Source organism: Boleophthalmus pectinirostris, unplaced genomic scaffold, assembly GCF_026225935.1.
Source record: "Boleophthalmus pectinirostris isolate CB_2022bp ecotype Guang Dong unplaced genomic scaffold, ASM2622593v1 HiC_scaffold_11, whole genome shotgun sequence".
NCBI classification, from domain to species: domain Eukaryota; kingdom Metazoa; phylum Chordata; class Actinopteri; order Gobiiformes; family Gobiidae; genus Boleophthalmus; species Boleophthalmus pectinirostris.
In genome coordinates this window covers 21,663,987-21,684,497 of record NW_026570994.1, presented here as the reverse complement: position 1 = coordinate 21,684,497, position 20,511 = coordinate 21,663,987, and the positions used below count along the sequence as shown (strand labels likewise).

Sequence of the window (20,511 nt, the reverse complement as noted above, 5' to 3'; positions counted from 1 at the left end):
GTAGGCTGCACTACACCAGGACTAAACCAGGACTAAACCAGGTCTTAACCATCACTACATTTAGACAACAGTGGGAATAAACCAAGACTAAACCAAGGACTTTTTTTTTTTAACTTTTTTTTATTGTTGTTACAAAATAATAATAATAACAAAAAATAAATAAAAATAAATAATACAAATAACAACAAAAATAATAATAAAAAATAAAAATAAACAAATAATAATAATAATAATAATAATAATAATAATAATAAAAATAAATAAATACACACCAGAAAGGGCATAGTCTTCATTTACGTATCATAATTCAGACATCAAAAGAGAATGTTTTAAGTCCAAAAATAAGTTCAAGTTACACACAATCAATTTTTTGCTGTGAGTTTTTCCAGCGAAAGGAAAGACCGCGCCTCCTTTAAGCCTTTGGTTTTGTTTCGCAACTGACTTCCAGTGAAATACAACAAGCCCACGAACTAATAAGCAGAAAATGCAGAAGTTTTTTCTTGAATTGTTACCCGTGAAATGTGGTGGCGTTTTTCCTGTAATTTACAACGCATTTTTCAGCAAATTGCTTCTCCTTTCTTGGCATAAAACTGTGATTTATTTATTTACAACCGGTATTACCACGACGACTTAAGCAGCAGCAACGAGATCATTTAATCGTGGGTGTCTAAAGTTTAGTTACTGATTGACGGAACCGGGGGGAATCACGAGACAAAGGTGTCGTTTTATCACCAGAACGACTCGATAATAAACCTTTGCTCAAACATCAGTGCCTCATTTTCATCATGTTCTGGACTCTGGCGCTGACTCTGCTCTTTCTCCGCTCTGCCCAGGCCGACGGCAGGTACGTACGTTTTACCATCGGTTGAAGATTTACGGAATTATTACATCACAAAAATAGACTTTATATTGCTTACTGAAACCTCCAAATGCAAACCGGTGATGCCCTAACTCTAATCAAGACATTAATGCCACAGTATGTCACTTTTTAGCCCCCAAAAAATAGAAAAAAATCAAAGCGTGTGTGAAAGTTTGGTTTTAACTTTATATTTCTGTGGATTCGAGATGGTTACAGGTCCAGAAAGTTACATACTGTGTCTTTAATCGTAGTTAAGACTGAATCATTCTTAATAATGATTAGTTAAGCCTTTGTTCATGCTTTATTAATGCTAATTAAGGTGTAATTTTTAGTCTCATAATTTAAATGTGAGTGCAGTTGTAATTATTTTATTTTTGTTTTGTAAGTTATTCTACGGTGTAACCAGATTTTTTTAAAGCTTGTTTTTACATGTAATTTAATCATTTAAAAAGGTGCACTTTGTACAGTTACAGGTCAGATCTGTGTAGAGGCGAGTAAAGAAGGCATGTTTTCCAAGTTATTTTTGAACAATTAAAACAGTATAAAACAAAAAAGTATGGAAATGTTTAATACACTGTGGTACAAGCCAAACCGTATCCATGGAGATAAGCAGTGAGCCTTTCAAATGTTTTTATAATTAATGACATTTGAATGACATTATACTAATTCTGAATTCTACAGAGTGGAGTATGACTACTTCAAGTACCACAACATGCAAGAGGTAAGAATCAAATATTCACTGTAGAACGAACAACTAAGAACATTTATACAAACAATAAATATTGCAAAATGGATTTCTGTTCTAATGTCGTTTCCTCATCACAAACAGACCTGGAGTTGTGTTTTGTTTCATTCACACATGTTTAACACACAAAAAAAACTGCATATTTAGGCCCCATTCACACTAGTTCTTATTTGAGTTGTTTTCGTTGTGGATTCAGTGTTCGTTCACACTAATCCGACTGAAAACAGCTCCAGAGACGGAACGATCTGGTGCCTCCAGCTCCCACGAATTCATGGTAAATGGTCACATTTTTCTATAGCGCTTTTCCACCACCCATTCACACACACATTCACACACCAGTGTACACAGACACTGTGGGTAAGGTGGGTTAAGTGTCTTGCCCAAGGACACAACGACAGCATTCATCTGTCAGAGCTTTAATCACACCAGCTCCTGTGGGTCAGTGGATCTGACCACTCAACCTGTGATGTTTATGTCGAGAGCTGGAATCGAACCACCAACCTTCAGATCAGTGGGCGAATGCTCCACCAACTGAGTACATCTGAGTACAGATCTGATTCGGCACCGTGTGGACGCCTGAAAACACTGATACTCTGATGTACGTTGATGCGCCGCAAAGTCATTCACCGACAAAACACTAAGAGACGAGAATATGTGTCCATATAAACGTGTGTCTGTGTGTACGACCTGCACACGTATAATCTCTGAAAAGTTTCACATGAACCAACTCCACAGAACAGACTCACCATCAGCAGAACACCCCTCTGTCACAGAAACAACACTCATATTCCACTGAGTCACGTCCTTTAGTCCAACAGAAACTGAACCGTGTCAACGACACAAGGAAAGAGATGTTTTTATGAACACTCAGTTTATGCAAATGACCCAAGTTTTGTTTCTGTAAAATGTAAACAAATGTGCTCAAAGTTGTGTGGATAGGGACGACTTGCGGACACAGAAATGAGTCGGTTCACACTCTGAGCCGCCATGCACGTCTTAAAATCCAGTGAGTTCTTGGGTTTGGTCAGTCATAGAAAAGTTCCACATTTGTGCATTCACCTTTTGGATATTTCATGACAAAGTACAAGTGTAATCAAAAGGTAAAAACTGGCCCTTGCCCCCGACATCGTCACATTCTAGAATCTGAAACGCACCAATAAAAAGTCATTTGTAATAAAACCTTATCAAAGTCGTATAAAACTATTAAAAAGCAATCACGTAGCATTAATGTAATGAGACACAGATTGACTTCCTTAAAGAGGAGGACAGTGACACGTCTGAGCGGCATGAACTGATAATGCTTATTTATTTACGATTGCGCTGTTAACCATAAACAGGAGAGATCACTAGATTACGCAAACACGCATGGGTGACATCTAAAACCTCCTCAGTCGTGTTTTTGACGAGGGAACGACGTTTGAACATGGAAGAAAGCTCCAAAAAGTCGATTTAGCACCTCCTTAATCATGAACCGATGATGTTTTATTCATGGTTTTTTTTATATTTACAGATCACCAAGTGGAAGACGGACATCGCCGCTGCTTATAAAGACGTCGTGAAGATTGTGGAATATGGGAAAACCTACGAGAATAGAACCATCGACCTCCTCAAGGTAAAATACAGTTTGTCTCACTTTTCTTATGCGTTTAAACCAGGGGTGTCACTCATTTTGTTCCGGGGGTCGTGTCCAACCGACTTTGATCTTTAAGTGTCCGGATCAGAAAACTCATGTCATATAAACCCCAAAAATAACAATAAGTTCAAATATTTGTGCAGAGAAACACAAATCTATTACAGAAATCTTTTTTAATTTTTGAACTCTTTCTTTTACAAAATATTATAATATTATGAACAACCTGAAACTTTAAGAAAAATACAATTTCGACACAAAGTTTTAACATAAACTTGTATGTAAATAGGAATAAGTCCATTTTTGTTGTAAAATCCTGCACTCGGCTCCACTTTTCTCATGTTGGACATTTTTCTGATGAGGGTGTCACGGTCAACAGTCAAAACGATCGTCCTTTAAGAGCGTTTGGAAAGAGACAAGTCTTCATTTGTGCTGCTCTGGTGGGAGGGGCCACGTACAGAGACGCTGGAGACGCTGCTGCGATAAACACCACAGAAAATTTACAAGATTTTAATAGAAAATATCATTCAATCTTTAGAAGAAAATCAGCCGAGGGTCAGATTAAAGGGCTTGGAGGGCCGGATCTGGCCCCCGGGCCGTATGTTTGACACCCCTGGTTTAAAGCGTCCGAATTATTCACCACGATGAGTTTATAAGCGAGTTTCACAACTTTCAGAGACCAGAGCGGAGTTTTGTCAGCACAGTAAAGCCAACGACAACTAGCATGCTAACAGCGCACTTCCTGATGATCACAACTGACTTATTTTGACCTTATTAAGAGCTGCTTATACAAAATATCTGTACTGGGGCAAGACACATTTTGTACATGGAAACATCTGGTTATGTGTTTTTGTAATTTGTTTGAGTAATATTTTGTTTTGTAATTTTAATTGTAATTTTATTTTTTTTATATTTTCAGATAGGTTTACCCGGTAATAACAAGAAAATAATTTGGATGGATTGTGGAATTCATGCAAGAGAATGGATCGCGCCTGCTTTCTGCCAATACTTTGTCAAAATGGTAAAAAAAAAAAAAAATCTCCACCTATACATATATTTATAAAGTTGTAATCAGGGCAGTTCTGTGTGATATCATATAGTACTTGAAGGCAGAATACACTCACACAGCAGTTTTTGACCAGAAAGCTGCAAATTTACTGAATTTGCACTAAAATTGTCCCAAAAATTACTAGAAACAAAAACTAATGCTATTAAAAAGACCAATTAAGTAGAAAAAAAAAAGTGTATTGTTTAGTTTCACTTTAATTTCACGATAATATTATTCAAATATTTTACACTGACTTATACAAAATCTGTGTGTCATTCGTTTATTCGTTTTTCAAAATAAAACCAAAAATAAGAAAAGTAAAAAACAACTATTTTCTTCATTATTTGTCTCCAAATCCAAAATGAAAAAACAGATAATGATTTGTTTTTTCAGTTTTCAATTTGTGTTTAAATGAAAAATGGAAAAAACGGATAAGGAACTGAACCAGGACTAAACAAGGACTAAACAGGACTGAACCAGGACTAGACCAGGACTAAAACAGGACCGAACCAGGACTAGACCAGGACTAAAACAGGACTAAAAAAGGACTGAACCAGGACTAAACTGGGACTAAAACAAGAGTAAACCAGGACTAAACAAGGACTAAACCAGGACTAAAGCAGGTCTAAACCAGGACTAAACCAGGAGTGACACCCGTGTTGACTGTCGGGTGATCAGGACTGAGACCAGGACCACACTGGGACCAGACCGGGACCAAGGACACGACTGAGACCTGGACCTGGTTTAGTCCTAGTTTGGTCCTGGTTCAGTCCTTTATCCGTTTTTTTTCCATTTTTCATCTAACCACAAAATCGAAAACTGAAATCATTTTTTCATTTTGGTTTTGGAGACAAATAATGAAGAAAATATTTTTTTTTTTTTCATTTTCTTATTTTTGGTTTTATTTTGAAAAACAAATGAATGAACGACACACAAATTACACACGTTCATTCATTATTTTTATATTTTAGATTCTTGACACCTACAAAACTGATCCTAAAATGGAGCTGATGATGAAAAACATGGACTTCTACGTGACCCCGGTCCTGAACGTGGACGGGTACATGTTCTCCTGGATAAATCAGACCGTGAGTACAGAGAATTACTCAGAGAATTACTGCAGTTTAAGTCTCACTTTTCTATTTTGGTTTGAATGAGAACGAAGATTGAGTTTGAAGAGGAAACAGATTAGATTTAATCACAGAGGAAATTGATTTAAAAATAGATGAGTGAAGGATTAAGTGGTTCTGGTGACGAGAAACGAAACCAGGTCTTAACAAGATCTAAACCAGTACTTAATCAGGCCTTTACCAGGACTAAACCAGATCTAAACCAGGTCTAAATCAAGACTGAACCAGGACTGAACCAGGACTGAACCAGGACCGAACCAGGACCGAACCAGGACTAAATGTGGCCTAACTTAACCAGGCCTTACCCTGTCCTAAACCAGTTCTAAACCAGGTCTAAATCAAGACTGAACCAAAATGAACCCAGGTCTAAAACAAAACTTAATCAAGTCTTAAGCAGGACTGAACCAGGACTAAATCAGGACTAAATGTGGTCTAACTTAACCAGGCCTTACCCTGTCCTAAACCAGGTCTAAATGAGGACTGAACCAAGACTAACCCAGAACTTAACCTGGCCTTAACCAGATCTAAACAAAGTCTAAAACACGACTAACCCAGATCTAAACCAGGACTTAACGAGGCCTTAACTAGGACTAAACCAAGTCTAAACAAAGTCTAAACTAGTTCTAAACAAGCTGTAAACGATGACTAAATTAGAACTTAATCAGTCAAGCCAGGACTAAATAACTGGGTCTAAAACAGTTCTAAACCAGGACTAAACCAGGTTCAAACCCGATCTAAACCAGATGAAAACCAGATCTAAACCAAGACTAACCCAGGTTCAAACGAGATGTAAACCACATGTAAACCAGGTCTAAACCAGGTCTAAAGCAGGTTCAAACCCGATCTAAACCAGGTCTAAACCAGGTCTAAACCAGGACTAAACCAGGTTCAAACCCGATCTAAACCAGATGAAAACCAGATCTAAACCAGGACTAACCCAGGTTCAAACCAGATGTAAACCAGATGTAAACCAGGTCTAAAGCAGGACTAACCCAGGACTAACCCAGGACTAAACCAGGACTAACCCAGGACTAACCCAGGTCTCTTGTCTCAGACTCGTTTGTGGAGGAAGAACAGAAGTCCTGGTCCTTGCGGCTGCTCTGGGACCGACCTGAACAGAAACTTTTACTCCAACTGGGGAAGTGAGTACAACAAAATATAAATAAAACTTTAATATTTTACAAATCATATGCAATTATAGTAAGTGTTAAATAAAAAGAGAAATGTTATAAAGATGTAAATTTGTTTAAAACTGAAGAGAAATACCACAGCACGTTGTCGTTTTGATAAGGGAGGTTTTATAAGTGTTTGGCGACATCTAGTGGTGAATGTGTGTATTACAGTTCATCTACAGCAGCAGAAGCAGTAGTGTCATAGTTCTGGTTTCACACATCAATGTGTCAATGTGTCAGAAGTGTGACCCAATGATCATGCGACGAACGACCGGAATTATTTTTAAGAAGAATAAATGTTCACATGATCAAGGAATTAATTCAGCTTTAAAATCAGAATAAAACATCCACTTACTTTAAATTTTATTCTGTGTGTTTACATGGTCTTTTTAAAACGAAATTGATTATTATTCAATATTAAATAATTTAATTTAAAATTAAAACTCTCATGTAAACATGGTAAATGAGGTGTACCACAGTAGTAGTCGTAGTAGCAGTAATATGAAGTGTATATATTTTCACATTAATGATATAATGTTTTATTTGTATATGATTTGAGTAATACATCATTATTTATAGAGCGCTGTTTAAAAACATGGTTTATAAAGCGCTGCACTCGCACAGAACACTGATACACTATTTATCTAAGTATTTATAATGGGGGTTCATTACAGTACTTTTGTAACAGTAGTACTTTTTCCTTGTGTAGCATTGGTCTTTTAGTTGTAGTAATAGTAGCAGTAGCAGTAGTAGTAGTAATAATCCTGCAGTAGTTCATATATCTTCTGTTTTTGCAGCGGTGGGCGTCTCGTTCAACTGCTGCTCTCAGACGTATCCAGGCTCGGGGCCGGTGTCCGAGCCCGAAGCCCAGGCCGTCACTCAGTTCATGGGGAACATTTCAGGAAACGTCCTGGCCTTCCTCACCATCCACTCGTACGGACAACTCCTCCTCATCCCGTACGGACACCCGCAGGTCATCGCCCCCAACCAGGACGAGCTGGTACGACACAAACCCACCGTGTCCTCGTGTCATGCAGCGTGAATGAATGAATGATGCTCTGTAGTGACTTGGGTGTCATGAAAGGCGCTTTGTAAATCCAGTGCACTGTTATTATTATTAAAATATAATGTTATTATAATATTAGTACATTAAATAAATGAAACATGTTTTTTTTCTCAGATGGAGGTGGGGCTGGCTGCAGCTCAGGCCATAGAGAAAATCCACGGGATGAAATACAAAGTGGGAACATCTCCAACTGTTCTGTGTAAGGACAAAAACAACTACAAGTAGAAGATGTAGTAGTAGTAGTAGTAGTAGTAGTAGTAGTAGTAGTAGTAGTAGTAGTAGTGGTAGTAGTGGTAGTAGTGATTACTCTTCTTCTGTGTCTGTAGATCCAAACTCGGGCTCGTCTCGTGACTGGGCTCGTCTCCAGGGCGTCCCCTACTGTTTCACCTTTGAACTGCGGGACAACGGGACTCACGGCTTTGAGCTTCCGGAGGATCAGATCCGTCCGACGTGTGAGGAGGCCTACAGCGGAGCTCTGCACATCATCACCCACGCTCACGACAAAACCTTCAACATCTACAGCAGCGCTCCTGCTCGTACTGCAGACGCCCTGTGGGGGGCGCTGCTGCTCACTCTGCTCAAGTGGATCATGTAATATGAATGTGAGGATAAACCAGGTCTAAACCAAGTCTAAACCAGGTCTAATCCAGGTCTAATCCAGGTCTAACCCAGGTCTAAACCAAGTCTAAACCAGGTCTAACCCAGGTCTAACCCAGGTCTAAACCAGGTCTAAACCAGGTCTAAACCAGGTCTAAACCAGGTCTAAACCAAGTCTAACCCAGGTCTAACCCAGGTCTAAACCAGGTCTAAACCAGGACTAAACCAGGTCTACACCAGGTCTAAACCAAGTCTAATGCACGTCTAACCCAGGTCTAAACCATATCTAAACCACGTCTAAACCAGGTCTAATCCAGGTCTAAACCATATCTAAACCACGTCTAAACCAGGTCTAATCCAGGTCTAACCCAGGTCTGACCCAGGTCTAAACCATGTCTAAAATAGGACTAAACCGTGTCTTAATCAGGTCTAAACCAGGTCTAAACTAGGACTAACCAGGACTCAACCATGTCTTAACCAGGTCTAAATCAGGTGTAAACCAGGACTAAACCAGGACTGAACGAGGACTAAACCAGGACTAAACTACGTCTAAATCAGGTCTTAACTAGACCTAAACCAGGTCTACATCTGGACTAAAATAGGGCTAAAATAGGACTAAACCAGGTCTAAACCAGGACTTCACTCGTCCCTGTTCCCTGAAGTTCAGACCTTGTGCCACTAGAGGGAGCCATTTATCACATTTCCACAGATTTTTCACCCTGTACTGTCGTGTTTTGTCTTTGATTGACTTTTTTCATAGTTCAATAAAGATTTGTATTAAATCTATCAGCTGTTTACACGTTAAACAACTTAATTTAAAGCTGCACTGTGTCACTTTTCTGATGGAGTCTCTTTCACTTTCCTCCACACAGATGTTATTTCTTTGCGATTATCCGATTATTTTTGAACTTTAAACCCGCTTGTAGTTGAATAAATGTGAAGTGGAGCTGTTTAAAGTCACACTGCGGAACATTCCAGACAGACAAACAAGCTCCAGGAAAGTTATCTGGGTCAAAAACGTATTGTTCCAGGTTCGTTTCTTATCTGAAGAGGACACAAAGACTCTCTGTTTATCTCTTTCCATTGATATAAAAACGTCGTAACAGTTTATTACGGTTAAAGATCAAAACGTTCACATAAACAGCTGTTAAAGTTTGAAGTTTACGAAAGCAGACCTGTTCAAAATTAACTTTCCAGAGCTTTCAGATAACACTTGTGGACCACTCTGAAAATACGGCAGAATAATGATATGACCTACTTTGCGTTGAAATGTATTTTATAACCGTATTTCTTCACACCGAATACTTGAAATTCCTTTACTGATGTGAAATCACGCCGGGGGTTGTTCAGGGGTCACCGTGGAGCGCTGTCCAAAAACGTTTTAAGTCCGACTCTGACAACTTAACTCAAAAAAATAAAACACAAAATGGATTTAAAGAGCGCGTTTTCGGGAACCGGCGACGAGTCCGAGCTTCGTTTTCAACAGAAAGATGAGAGTGACTAACGTGTGACTGTAAATTTATGAGCAAGAGACTTTTTTTTTTGTTTAACAGCACAGATCAGCTCCTTTGTTGTTTTTCCAGCTAAATCCGTCCTTTCTGGTCACAAAGTTCAGAGTAATTTGAGTAACAGAGCTTCAGACAGACTAGTGCCTCCAGTTAGCGTCACACTTCCAAGGAATGTTGATGATGAAGCTGCAAAGTGTCGATTTTGAGTTGTCGTATATCCAGTGTGCAAGAAAAAAAGAAAATGAATTAGAGAATAGTGAATACCTGCATTAAAACTGTGTTTGTAACATATTTGATTACATGCTCCATTCAAAGTTTTACATTACAAATATATAGATATAGTTTTTTACATTTTTTTTTTTACATGTATACATATTAGGGATGTAACTATGTTCTCACAATAATATCGTGGACCATCACAATATATCGAATTTCAAGTCTCTTTGCTTAAATTAAGAGTGATGTAAAAAGTAAAAACACAGAGGGAACTACATAGATCAGAGGTGCTCAATACGTCGATCTCGATCTACCAGTCGATCGCCAAGGTCGTGTGGGTAGATCGCCGTGTCTCGTCTCGGACTCGATCGCGTTTGGACTCGGTCTTGTCTCTCACTCGAGGTCTGACACTCAACAAGTGTGATCATATTTCATTCCGGCCGCTGCTGTTGGTAATAAACTTGTAGCGGGTGCAGGAGCGTGTGGGGCGTCTCAGTGCAGCCTGTGCGCTCATTTGAAACCCGCGGAGACTCTACGGCGCATCACAAACACACACGCTCCCTACGCACGGCTCGTCTGCGACAGCGTGTGCCCTCGTGTACCAGCGTGCATCACAGGGCAGGTTCAACTTCCTAAACATCCTACCTGTCCATCTGCCTCACGTCAGCACGCCGCCCCTCGCCTTTTCACGCTCTCGCTCCTTCCTGCGTACAGCGAACACAAGCCCCTCCCACAGTGCGGCTGATTAGAAGAGCAAGACCAAACGTGAAGCAAAAACCAGTCTAAATTTGTGTTACAGTGTTGGCACAAAGCAGGTCTACAGCATAGAGCGGATCTACAGAAGGCAGTAGGCAGGAATAAATTGAATTCCAGAAGTTGTTGTTGTAAAAATGTGTCAGTTGCTGGGATCTTCTGTGGAATTCACTGTTTATTCCAGTTTCTTCTGTATATATTCCTGCTCATCTAAAAAAAATTACAGGGGAAATCTTCCAGTTTTTGAAAATACCACATTTGTAAGTTCACAAACCATATTTCAGTTTCATATTATTAGTGGCTCAGACAAAACTCAGACAAACGTGCAGGTTTTTCACTTCCTCAACAGATACAGTTTATTTTTGCTGCATCTGTCAGCTGTTTTTATGACCTCACTGAAGGATTAGAGTCTTAGCTTTGGAGCATTTCTGTAAAAAAAAAACTTTGAAAAACTTTGTGTACGAATGATGACATAAAAATAAACTTGTCTTTAAATGTTCACTGTGCAACTGCAGTGAAACTCCAGGCCAAGTTACAGGTCAGATCTGTGAAGAGGCAACCCCAGTCATAAGTGCTGTAGTACTTGAGACGTGGGCTTGGTCTCGAGACCGCTTTTTTACGGTCTTGGTCTTGATGGCGCTTGGTCTCGGACTCGTCTCGGTCTCGTCTCGGTCTCGATGGCCCTCAATCTCGGTCTTGTCTCGGACTTGGTGGCACTTGGTCTCGGTCTTGTCTTGTGTTGGTCTCGGTCTTGTCTTGTGTTGGTCTCAGTCTTGTCTTGGTCTCAGACTCAGTCTCGGTCTTGTCTTGGTCTCGGTCTTGTCTTTGTCTTGGTCTTGGTCCTGGTCTTGTCTTGGTCTCAGTCTCGGTCTTGTCTTGGTCTCAGTCTCGTCTTGGTCTCAGACTCGGTCTCGGTCTCGTCTTGGTCTCTTGGTCTCGGTCTTGTCGTCTCGGTCTCGGTCTCGGTCTCGTCTCGGTCTCTCTCGTCTCGGTCTTGATGGCCAGATCCGGCCCTCCAAGACCTTTAATCTGGCCCTTGTCTGATTTTCTACTAAAATATTTGAATGATATTTTCTATTAAAATCTTGTTAATTTTCTGTGGTGTTTATCACAGCAGCGTCTCCAGCGTCTCTGTACGTGGCCCCTCCCACCAGAGCAGCACAAATGAAGACTTGTCTCTTTCCAAACGCTCTTAAAGGACGATCGTTTTGACTGTTGACCGTGACACCCTCATCAGAAAAATGTCCAACATGAGAAAAGTGGAGCCGAGTGCAGGATTTTACAACAAAAATTGACTTATTCATATTTACAGACAAGTTCATGTTAAAACTTTGTGTCGAAATTACATTTTTCTTAAAGTTTCAGGTTGTTCATAATATTATAATATTTTGTAAAAGAAAGAGTTCATCAATTAAAAAAGATTTTTGTAATAGATTTGTGTTTCTCTGCACAAATATTTGAACTTATTGTTATTTTTGGGGTTTATATGACATGAGTTTTCTGATCCAGACACTTTGAGATCAAAGTCGGTTGGACACGGCCCCCGGACCAAAATGAGTTTGACACCCCTGATCTTAGAGGTACATTTCGGTCTTTTAAAAACATGTCAACAACACCCGAGTCTGTCAAAAACAACCGTTATTTAAACGCCATACTGTGGAACATCATTGACGTTTCCATGGAAGCTGCACCCCACCGGAAAATTGCATCATACGCCTTTAAATAAATCCTTGATAACGTACTGAAGGAGTTTCCAAAAATGTTTCTTTTTCCTCTCAGTTCCATCTGTTTGTTGTTATCGTGATGAGTGTAAGAATACTGTACGCTCTCTCTCTCCTTTACTGTTTCAATAAATCAAACTGGACTGAAGACTCTGACATTTTCCACTCATGACGACAGGAATTTCAAAATAGTTCAGGGCCGGACCGGGACGACTCCCACACACACCGGACAACAAGGCTGTCAGGAGCCATGTTGGATTCCTGTGAACTTGTGACCGTGTCGTAATGTTGTTCCTCCTGCTCAGATACACATGTTTTCAGTTTGAGTTTTGGTCCGTCTACATCTCCACAGACCAAAAACGCTCTGCTCCAACTTGTGATGTCACAGTGAGGTAGTTCGAGTTCACAACTCCTTTTACAAACCCGTGTGTCATTCGTTTTTCAAGATAAAACCAAAAATAGTAAAATGAAAAAACAGTTTTCTTCATTATTTGTCTCCAAAACCAAAATGAAAAAACAGATAATGATTTGTTTTTTCAGTTTTTGATTTTGTGTTTAAATGAAAAATGGAAAAATCGGATAACGACCGTTTCTTGTTTACGTGACTTAAACTGCGATGCTGGACTTTTGCGCCGCATATGGACTTTCTGTTTTCTGTATCATCTGGACAAGTGGGACGTTAAAAGTTGTTAACAACCTTTTTAAAAGATCAAACTGTTGTCGTGAAAACGGTGTAAATTTCTGGTTTGTTTTTGGGGCTCGCCATCAAACTTTGACGAGTGATAATTCGCAGAAACTTTGGGCAGTTTCACTCAGTCTTTAATCGTTGGTGGACGCCCCGACCCTGAACGCAACAGCGCCCCCAAGGGAGATTGTATGGAACAGCAACATTTTACTTTGTCATAGACATATAAAATTTGGTCCACAGATTCGTGACCTGGTCTTGATGAAAAAAGTCAAAGATGCCCACACTCCAGCTCCCATTATGTTGTCCTCACCAATGGGACGTCCCAACAAAAACTCTGACGTACTCAAATCAAATTTGGTACACAGATGCATCATGGAAACAGGAACAAAAAAGTATTTTGTGACCACGCCCCCCTTCCAAACCGGAAGACCGCCATCTTGGGTTTTTAAAAACATCAACATATAGAAATTGAGAAACATGGAAGGGTTCGGTTAAGATTCGGGGTTCAGGTTTGGGTTTGGGTTAAAGTTAGAGTTAGAGCTGGGACTAGAGTTGGGGCTACAGTTAGGCCTTCGGAGTTGCGATAGGTTTAGGGGTTAGTGTTAATTTAAGAGTTAGGGCGAGGGGTAAGGTGTGTTCGTGTGGCACAGCATGTGCAGGGCGTGGCATAGGTGCGAGCAAGGGCCGATTATCGCCGCTTGCGGCTATATTTATTATTAGTAGTAGTAGTTGTAGTCGTAGGAGTATCAGTAGTATTAGTAGTATTACTAGTAGTAGCAGTAGTAGTAGTATTTGTAATTATCTTTTTTTTTTTTTTTTTTTTACTATAAATACCTATTTTTCTCTTACTAACTTTATTTTAAGTCTTTACTTTAAATCTAAACGTGCAGTTTTTTTGTGTGTGTATTAAACTCGTGTGAATGAAACAAAAACACAAAAAACTCAACAAAACTAGATCAGAACAGAAATCAGAAAACATCCTGATACGAGACCCAGAAATGTAAAAGTTTCCAGCCTCTGCTTCAGTTCTGCCAACTCCTGAAAACTCCTGCGCCGCTATCACATCAAGAAGAAAAAAAATATAAATAAGTGAAGTTTTCTGGCGTGTGTGTGTGTGTGTGTGTGTGTGTGTGTGTGTGTGTGTGTGTGTGTGTGTGTGTGTGTGTGTGTGTGCGTGTGCGTGTGTGTGTGTGTGTGTGTGCGTGTGTGTGTGTGTGTGTGTGTGTGTGTGTGTGTGAAACGTGAGTGTGTGTGTGAAACGTGAGTGTGTGTGTAGTCGTCGTGTGTGTCTTCGTGTGTGTGTGAGTCCGTGTGGTCTCGATCTCTGCACTTACTCATCTCCACAGCAGCTGTATCATAAAAATCAGTTTAAACATCAACTCCTCATTTGCACCATGAGTTGGACTGTGGCTCTGGCGCTGCTCTCGCTCGCCGCGCTCACCAAAACTGATCACAATACTCCACAGAACAGGTACGGACTTTACTTTTTATTTTGATTTTTATTAGATTTAGGCTTAGACCGTCCCTGTGTTATTTGTTCATTTGTTTTTCAGAATAAAAGTAAAAATAAGAAAACAAAAAAAACAACAACTTTCTTCGTGATTTGTGTCCAAAATCAAAATGGAAAAATGGATAGTGATTGTTTTTTTTGTTTTCTTTTTTAAAATTTTTTTAAATTTTGTGTTTAAATGAAAAATGGAAAAAATGGATAACGGACTAAACCAGGACTGAACCAGGACTAAACTAGGTCTAAACCAGGACTAAACCAGGTCTAAACTAGGTCTAAACCAGGACTAAAACAGGTCCAGGACCAGACCAGAATCAGACCGGGACCAGACCAGGAACAGACCAGAACTGAGACCGGGACTGAGACCAGGACTTAGACCAGGACAAGGACTGAGACAGGGACTGAGGCCAGGACCAGACCATGATTCAGACCGGGACCAGGACTGAGACCAGAACTTAGACCAGGACCACCAGGACTGAGACTGGAATCAGACGGTGACTGAGACCAGGACCAGACCAGGACTGAAAACAGTTTAGTCCTGGTTTAGTCCTGGTTTAGTCCTGAGTTAGTCCTGAGTTAGTTCTGGTTTAATTGTGGTATAATCCTGAGTTAGTCTTGGTCTAGTCTTGGTTTAGTCCTAGTTTAGTCCTGGTTTAGTCCTGGTTTAGTTCAGTTTAAGTCACATAAACGGGAAACGGTCGTTATCCATTTTTTATTTTGGTTTTGGAGACAAATAATGAAAAAAATAGTTTTTTTTTTTGTGTTTTTTTTTACATTTTCTTATTTTTGGTTTTATTTTGAAAAACACAACTAAACCAGGACTAGACCAGGACTAAACCAGAACTAAACCACGAATAAACCAGGACTAAACTAGAACTAAACCAGGACTAAACAGGTTTTATCTGCCCGTTTTTATTAATTTCTTTTACGTTTAAGACGCTGTTAATGTTTTTTTTTTATATTTTATGAATGAAATAAATTTAAAAATAGTTAAATATAAATAAATAAAAAAATAAAGCATAATTATAAAAAAGTCAAAAATAAGACAAAAAATTCGTAATAATGTAAAATATCTCAGCAATTATTTTTTTTTTTTTTAAAGACACACTCTAACTACGAGGCTAAAATCTAAAATACAGGTCAGATCTGTGGAGAGGCGACGCAGCTTAAACTCAGAATGAACGTTTTTTGAGCTATAAAAATATTTCCGAGCTGTAAAAACACCTCGACCGAAGTGTTTGCCAGAGAGATAAGTTTAATGCCGTATTGCGAAACATTCAGAGAGAGCAATAACATCTGTCTGATTGAAAAGTTTCGCAATGAAGCTTTAGTTTATGTTATTTTGAGTCGTGTAGTTTGATTTTGTGATGTTCTAATCGTGTTTTTGGTTTGTGCAGAGTGGAGTATGACTACTACAAGTACCACAACATGGAGGAGGTAAGAAAAATATCCAGAATTATTCAGTAAAAATATTTAAAAAGATCGTTTTACCGTTTATTTTCTGATCTAATCGTGTTTCTTCCTCAAAAAAACAAACCCGGACCTGTTTTTGTGTCGCTCATTTTAGGCGTTTTTGAAAATATATTTGTTGTTCTTTGTGGTTTTTACTGCGCTGAGTCTAAACCAGGTCTAAACTGGGACTAAATGAGGTCTAAACCAGGACTAAACCAGGTCTAAAGCAGGTCTGACCCAGGTCTAAGCAAGGTTTAAACCAGGACTAAGCCACAACTAAACCAGGACTACACCAGGACTAGACCAGAACTAAACCAAGACTAAACCAGAACTAGACCAGGACTAACTAAGGTCAAAATCAGATCTAACCCAGGTCTAAATCAGGACTAAACTAGGACAATAACCAGGATTAAACCAGGACTTGCCCAGGACTAAGACAAGTCCAGACCAGGTCCAAACCAGATCTAACACGAGAACTAAACCAGGACTAAACCCAGATTAAATCAGGACTAACCCAGGTCAAAACCAGATCTAACCCAGGTCTAAATCAGGACTAAACCAGGATAATAAACAGGATTAAACCAGGATTAATACAGATTTAAAACCTGGACTAAACCAAAACTAAACCAGGTCTAAATTAAGAGATTAAATCGGGACAAAATCAGGTCAAAACTAGATCAAATTTAGGTCTAAATCAAGACTAAACCAGGTCCAAACTAGGTCCAAACCCGGTCTAGTCAGATCTAAACCAGGACTAAACCAAGACTAAACCAGGACTAAACCAGGACTAACCAAGGTCGAACCCAGATCTAACCCAGGTCTAAATCAGGACTAATTAAACCAGGATTTACCCAGGATGAAGACAAATCCAAACCAAGTCCAAACCAGATCTAGACTAGGACTAAACCAGGTCTGTTTTAGTCCTGGTTTAGACCTGGTTTAGTCCTGTTTTAGTCCTGGTTTAGTTCTAGTTTAGTTGGTTTAGTCCTGGTTTAGTTTTAGTTTAGTCCTGGTTTAGTCTAGTTTAGTCTGGTTTAGTTCTGGTTTTTAGTTTAGTCCTGGTTTAGTTCTAGTTTAGTCCTGGTTTAGTTCTAGTTTAGTCCTGGTTTAGTTCTGGTTTAGTCCTGGTTTAGTTCTAGTTTAGTCCTGGTTTAGTTCTAGTTTAGTCCTGGTTTAGTTCTAGGTTTAGTTCTAGTTTAGTCCTGGTTTAGTTCTAGTTTAGTCCTGGTTTAGTTCTAGTTTAGTCCTGGTTTAGTTCTAGTTTAGTCCTGGTTTAGTTCTAGTTTAGTCCTGGTTTAGTTCTGGTTAGTTTAGTCCTGGTTTAGTTCTGGTTTTGTCCTGGTTTAGTTCTGGTTTTGTCCTGTTTTAGTCCTGGTTTAGTTCTAGTTTAGTCCTGGTTTAGTTTTAGTTTAGTCCTGGTTCAGTTCTAGTTTAGTCCTGGTTTAGTTCTAGTTTTGTCCTGGTTTAGTTCTGGTTTTGTCCTGGTTTAGTCCTGGTTTAGTTCTAGTTTAGTCCTGGTTTAGTCCTGGTTTAGTCCTGTTTTAGTCCTGGTTTAGCCCTGATTTAGTTCTGGTTTAGTCCTGGTTTAGTTCTATTTTAGTCCCAGTTTAGATACAAAATTGTAAACTACGACTTCACAAACCCGATTCGTCGCAGGCCGACTGTGTTGTGATGACGCTCTGAAGGGGGGAGTGACTTAGAGCAGAGAGCAAAGTGCGCGTAAAACAAAAGTTATAAACCGCGGCAACAGTCCGTCCGTTTTCAAAACAATAAACGAAACACGGTGTCGTAAATATGTGAAATATAAACAATAAAAACCCCGCAAAAGTCAAATAAGTTGTTTTTATTTTTATTTTTTTACAGATCAACAAGTGGAAGTCGGACGTCGCCGCCGCTCATAAAGACGTCGTGGAGATTGTGGAATATGGAAAAACCTACGAGAATAGAACCATCGACCTCCTGAAGGTAAAATAAGAAATAATAATAATAAAAATAAAAATAAAAAAGACAACAAATACACCGAGATCTTTTCACTCATTTTAGTTTTTTTTTAAATATATTTGCTGTTCTTTGTGGTTATTACTGCATTTATTATAAACCTGGTCTACACGAGGACTAAACGAGGTCCAAAGCAGGTCTAAACCAGGACTAGACCAGAACGAACTCAGGACTAAACCAGGACTAAATCAGGACTAACCAAGATCAAAATCAGATCAAACCGAGGTCTAAACCAGGACAATAACCAGGATTAAACACGGATTTACCCAGGACTAAAACAAATCCAAACCAGATCTAAACAAGGACTAGTCCAGGACTAAACCAGGACTAAATCAGGTCTTAACCAGATTGAACCCAGGTCTAAATCAGAACTAAACCAGGTCCAAACCAGCTCCAAATCTGGTCTAAAACAGATCTAAACCAGGATTAAACCAGGATTTATCCAGGACTAAACCAGGTCCGATTCCAGTCTAATACAGATCTAAACCAGGACCAAACCAGGTCTAAACCAGGTCTAAATTGAGAGTTTAAATCAGGACTAACCCAGGTCGAAACTAGATATTACCCAGGTCTACATCAGAACTAAACCAGAATTAAACCAGGATTTACCCAGGACTAAACCAGGTCCAAACCAGGTCCAAATCCAGTCTAATACAGATCTAAACCAGGACCAAACCAGGATGGATTAAACCAGGCCTAAACTAGAACTAAACCAGGTCTAAATTAAGAGATTAAATCAGGACTAACCCAGGTCTGAAACCAGAACAAACTCAGGTCTAAATCAGAACTAAACCAGGACAGTAACCAGGATTAAACCAGGATTTACCCAGGACTAAACTAGGTCCAAACCTGGTCTAATACAGGTCTAAACCAGGACCAAACCAGGTCCAAACTAGGACTAACTCAGGACTAAACCAGATCTAAATTAAGAGATTAAATCAGGACTAACCCAGGTAAAACCAGATATAACCCAGGTCTAAATCAGGACTAAACTAGAACAATAACCAGGATTCAACCAGGATTTACCCAGGACTAAACCAAGTCCAAACCAGGTCTAAACCAGGATTAAATAAGGACTGACCCAGGTCTAAATCAGAACTAAACCAGGATTTACCCAGGACTAAACCAGGTCCAAATCCAGTCTAATTCAGATCTAAACCAGGACCAAACCAGGACTAAACCAGGTCTAAACCAGGATTAAATAAGGACTGACCCAGGTCTAAATCAGAACTAAACCAGGATTTACTCAGGACTAAACCAGGTCCAAACCAGCGCCAAATCTGGTCTAATACGGATCTAAACCAGGACTAAACCAGCTCTAAACCAAGATTAAATCAGGACTAACCCAGGTCGAAACAGATCTAACCGAGGTCTAAACCAGGACTAAACCAGGACTAAACCAGGACTTACCCAGGACTAAAAAGGTCTCAGTCGTTTTGTGGTTTTGTGTCTTTTCTAAAGTCCGTGTTTCTTCCTCAGATCGGTTTTCCCGGACACAATAAGTCGATTATTTGGATGGACTGTGGGATCCACGCGAGGGAATGGATCAGTCCTGCGTTCTGTCAGTACTTTGTCAAAATGGTACAAAAACGATTTTATTTCACCAGATTATTATTATTAAAATGTGCCTTTGTGAATTATAAATATCTGTTTTTTTATTTTTTATTATTATTTTAGATTCTTGACACCTACAAAACAGATCCCAAAATGGAGCAGATGATGAAAAACATGGACTTTTACGTGACTCCCGTTCTGAATGTCGACGGATACATTTTCTCCTGGATAAATGAAAGTGTGAGTGCAAATAATTTGAGATTTTTTTTTTGTTTTTTTTTTCTGTCGGTTACAAGAAATTTTAAAATAATAAAATAATAATAAAATTTAAAAAAATAAATAAATAAGGGTCATCAGTGGAAAAAATAAATAAATAAAATTAATAAATAAATAAGAGGCATCAGTGAAATAAATAAATAAATAAATAAATAAAAAATAAATAGAGGTATCAGTGAAAAATAATAAAAATAAATAAGAGGCATCAGTGAAAAATAATAAAATAAAAAAAATAAATAAATAAAAGTCATCAGTGAAAAATAATAAAATAAAAATAAATAAATAAGGTCATCAATGAAATATTAATAAAATAAAACAAAAAACAAAAAAATAAGAGGCATCAGTGAAAAATAATAAAATAATAAAAATAAATAAGAGGCATCAGTGAAAAATAATACAATTAAAAAATATAAATAAATAAATAAATAAAAGTCATCAGTGAAAAATAATAAAATAAAAATAAATAAATAAGGTAATCATTGAAAAATTAATAAAATAATACAAAAAATAAATAAATAAGAGGCATCAGTGAAAAATAATAAAAAAATAAAATGAAATAAGTAAGTAAGTAATAAGTAATAAACTGTTAAG

General features: G+C 38.7%; 2 protein-coding genes across 2 annotated transcripts in view; both read left to right on the top strand.

The window, feature by feature from the left end:
* Positions 1–505: 505 nt before the first annotated feature.
* LOC110163250 (carboxypeptidase O-like) lies at positions 506–8,973 on the top strand. Its single transcript, XM_020928173.2, has 10 exons — positions 506–844; positions 1,541–1,580; positions 3,115–3,216; positions 4,154–4,255; positions 5,254–5,370; positions 6,467–6,554; positions 7,382–7,584; positions 7,765–7,849; positions 7,977–8,564; positions 8,609–8,973. The coding sequence occupies exons 1-9, from the start codon at positions 786–788 to the stop codon at positions 8,243–8,245; spliced, it is 1,065 nt and encodes a 354-aa protein (XP_020783832.2). The 5' UTR covers positions 506–785; the 3' UTR covers positions 8,246–8,564; positions 8,609–8,973.
* A 5,554-nt stretch (positions 8,974–14,527) lies between these two features.
* Positions 14,528–20,511, top strand: part of LOC110163261 (carboxypeptidase O-like) — a 16,111-nt gene continuing 10,127 nt past the window's right edge. The window contains exons 1-5 of the mRNA XM_020928185.2: positions 14,528–14,604; positions 16,038–16,077; positions 17,956–18,057; positions 19,570–19,671; positions 19,768–19,884. Coding sequence (XP_020783844.2) covers positions 14,528–14,604; positions 16,038–16,077; positions 17,956–18,057; positions 19,570–19,671; positions 19,768–19,884 — 438 coding nt within the window. The remainder of the gene's footprint in view (positions 14,605–16,037; positions 16,078–17,955; positions 18,058–19,569; positions 19,672–19,767; positions 19,885–20,511) is intronic.

What these genes read in the sequence shown, in the direction of transcription:
- LOC110163250 (XM_020928173.2), top strand. Translation starts at nt 786, where the DNA reads ATGTTCTGGACTCTGGCGCTGACTCTGCTCTTTCTCCGCTCTGCCCAG. An exon ending in GAACCATCGACCTCCTCAAG is followed by an intron (nt 3,217 to 4,153) that starts GTAAAATACAGT and finishes TTATATTTTCAG; the next exon opens with ATAGGTTTACCCGGTAATAA. An exon ending in CTTTTACTCCAACTGGGGAA is followed by an intron (nt 6,555 to 7,381) that starts GTGAGTACAACA and finishes CTGTTTTTGCAG; the next exon opens with CGGTGGGCGTCTCGTTCAAC.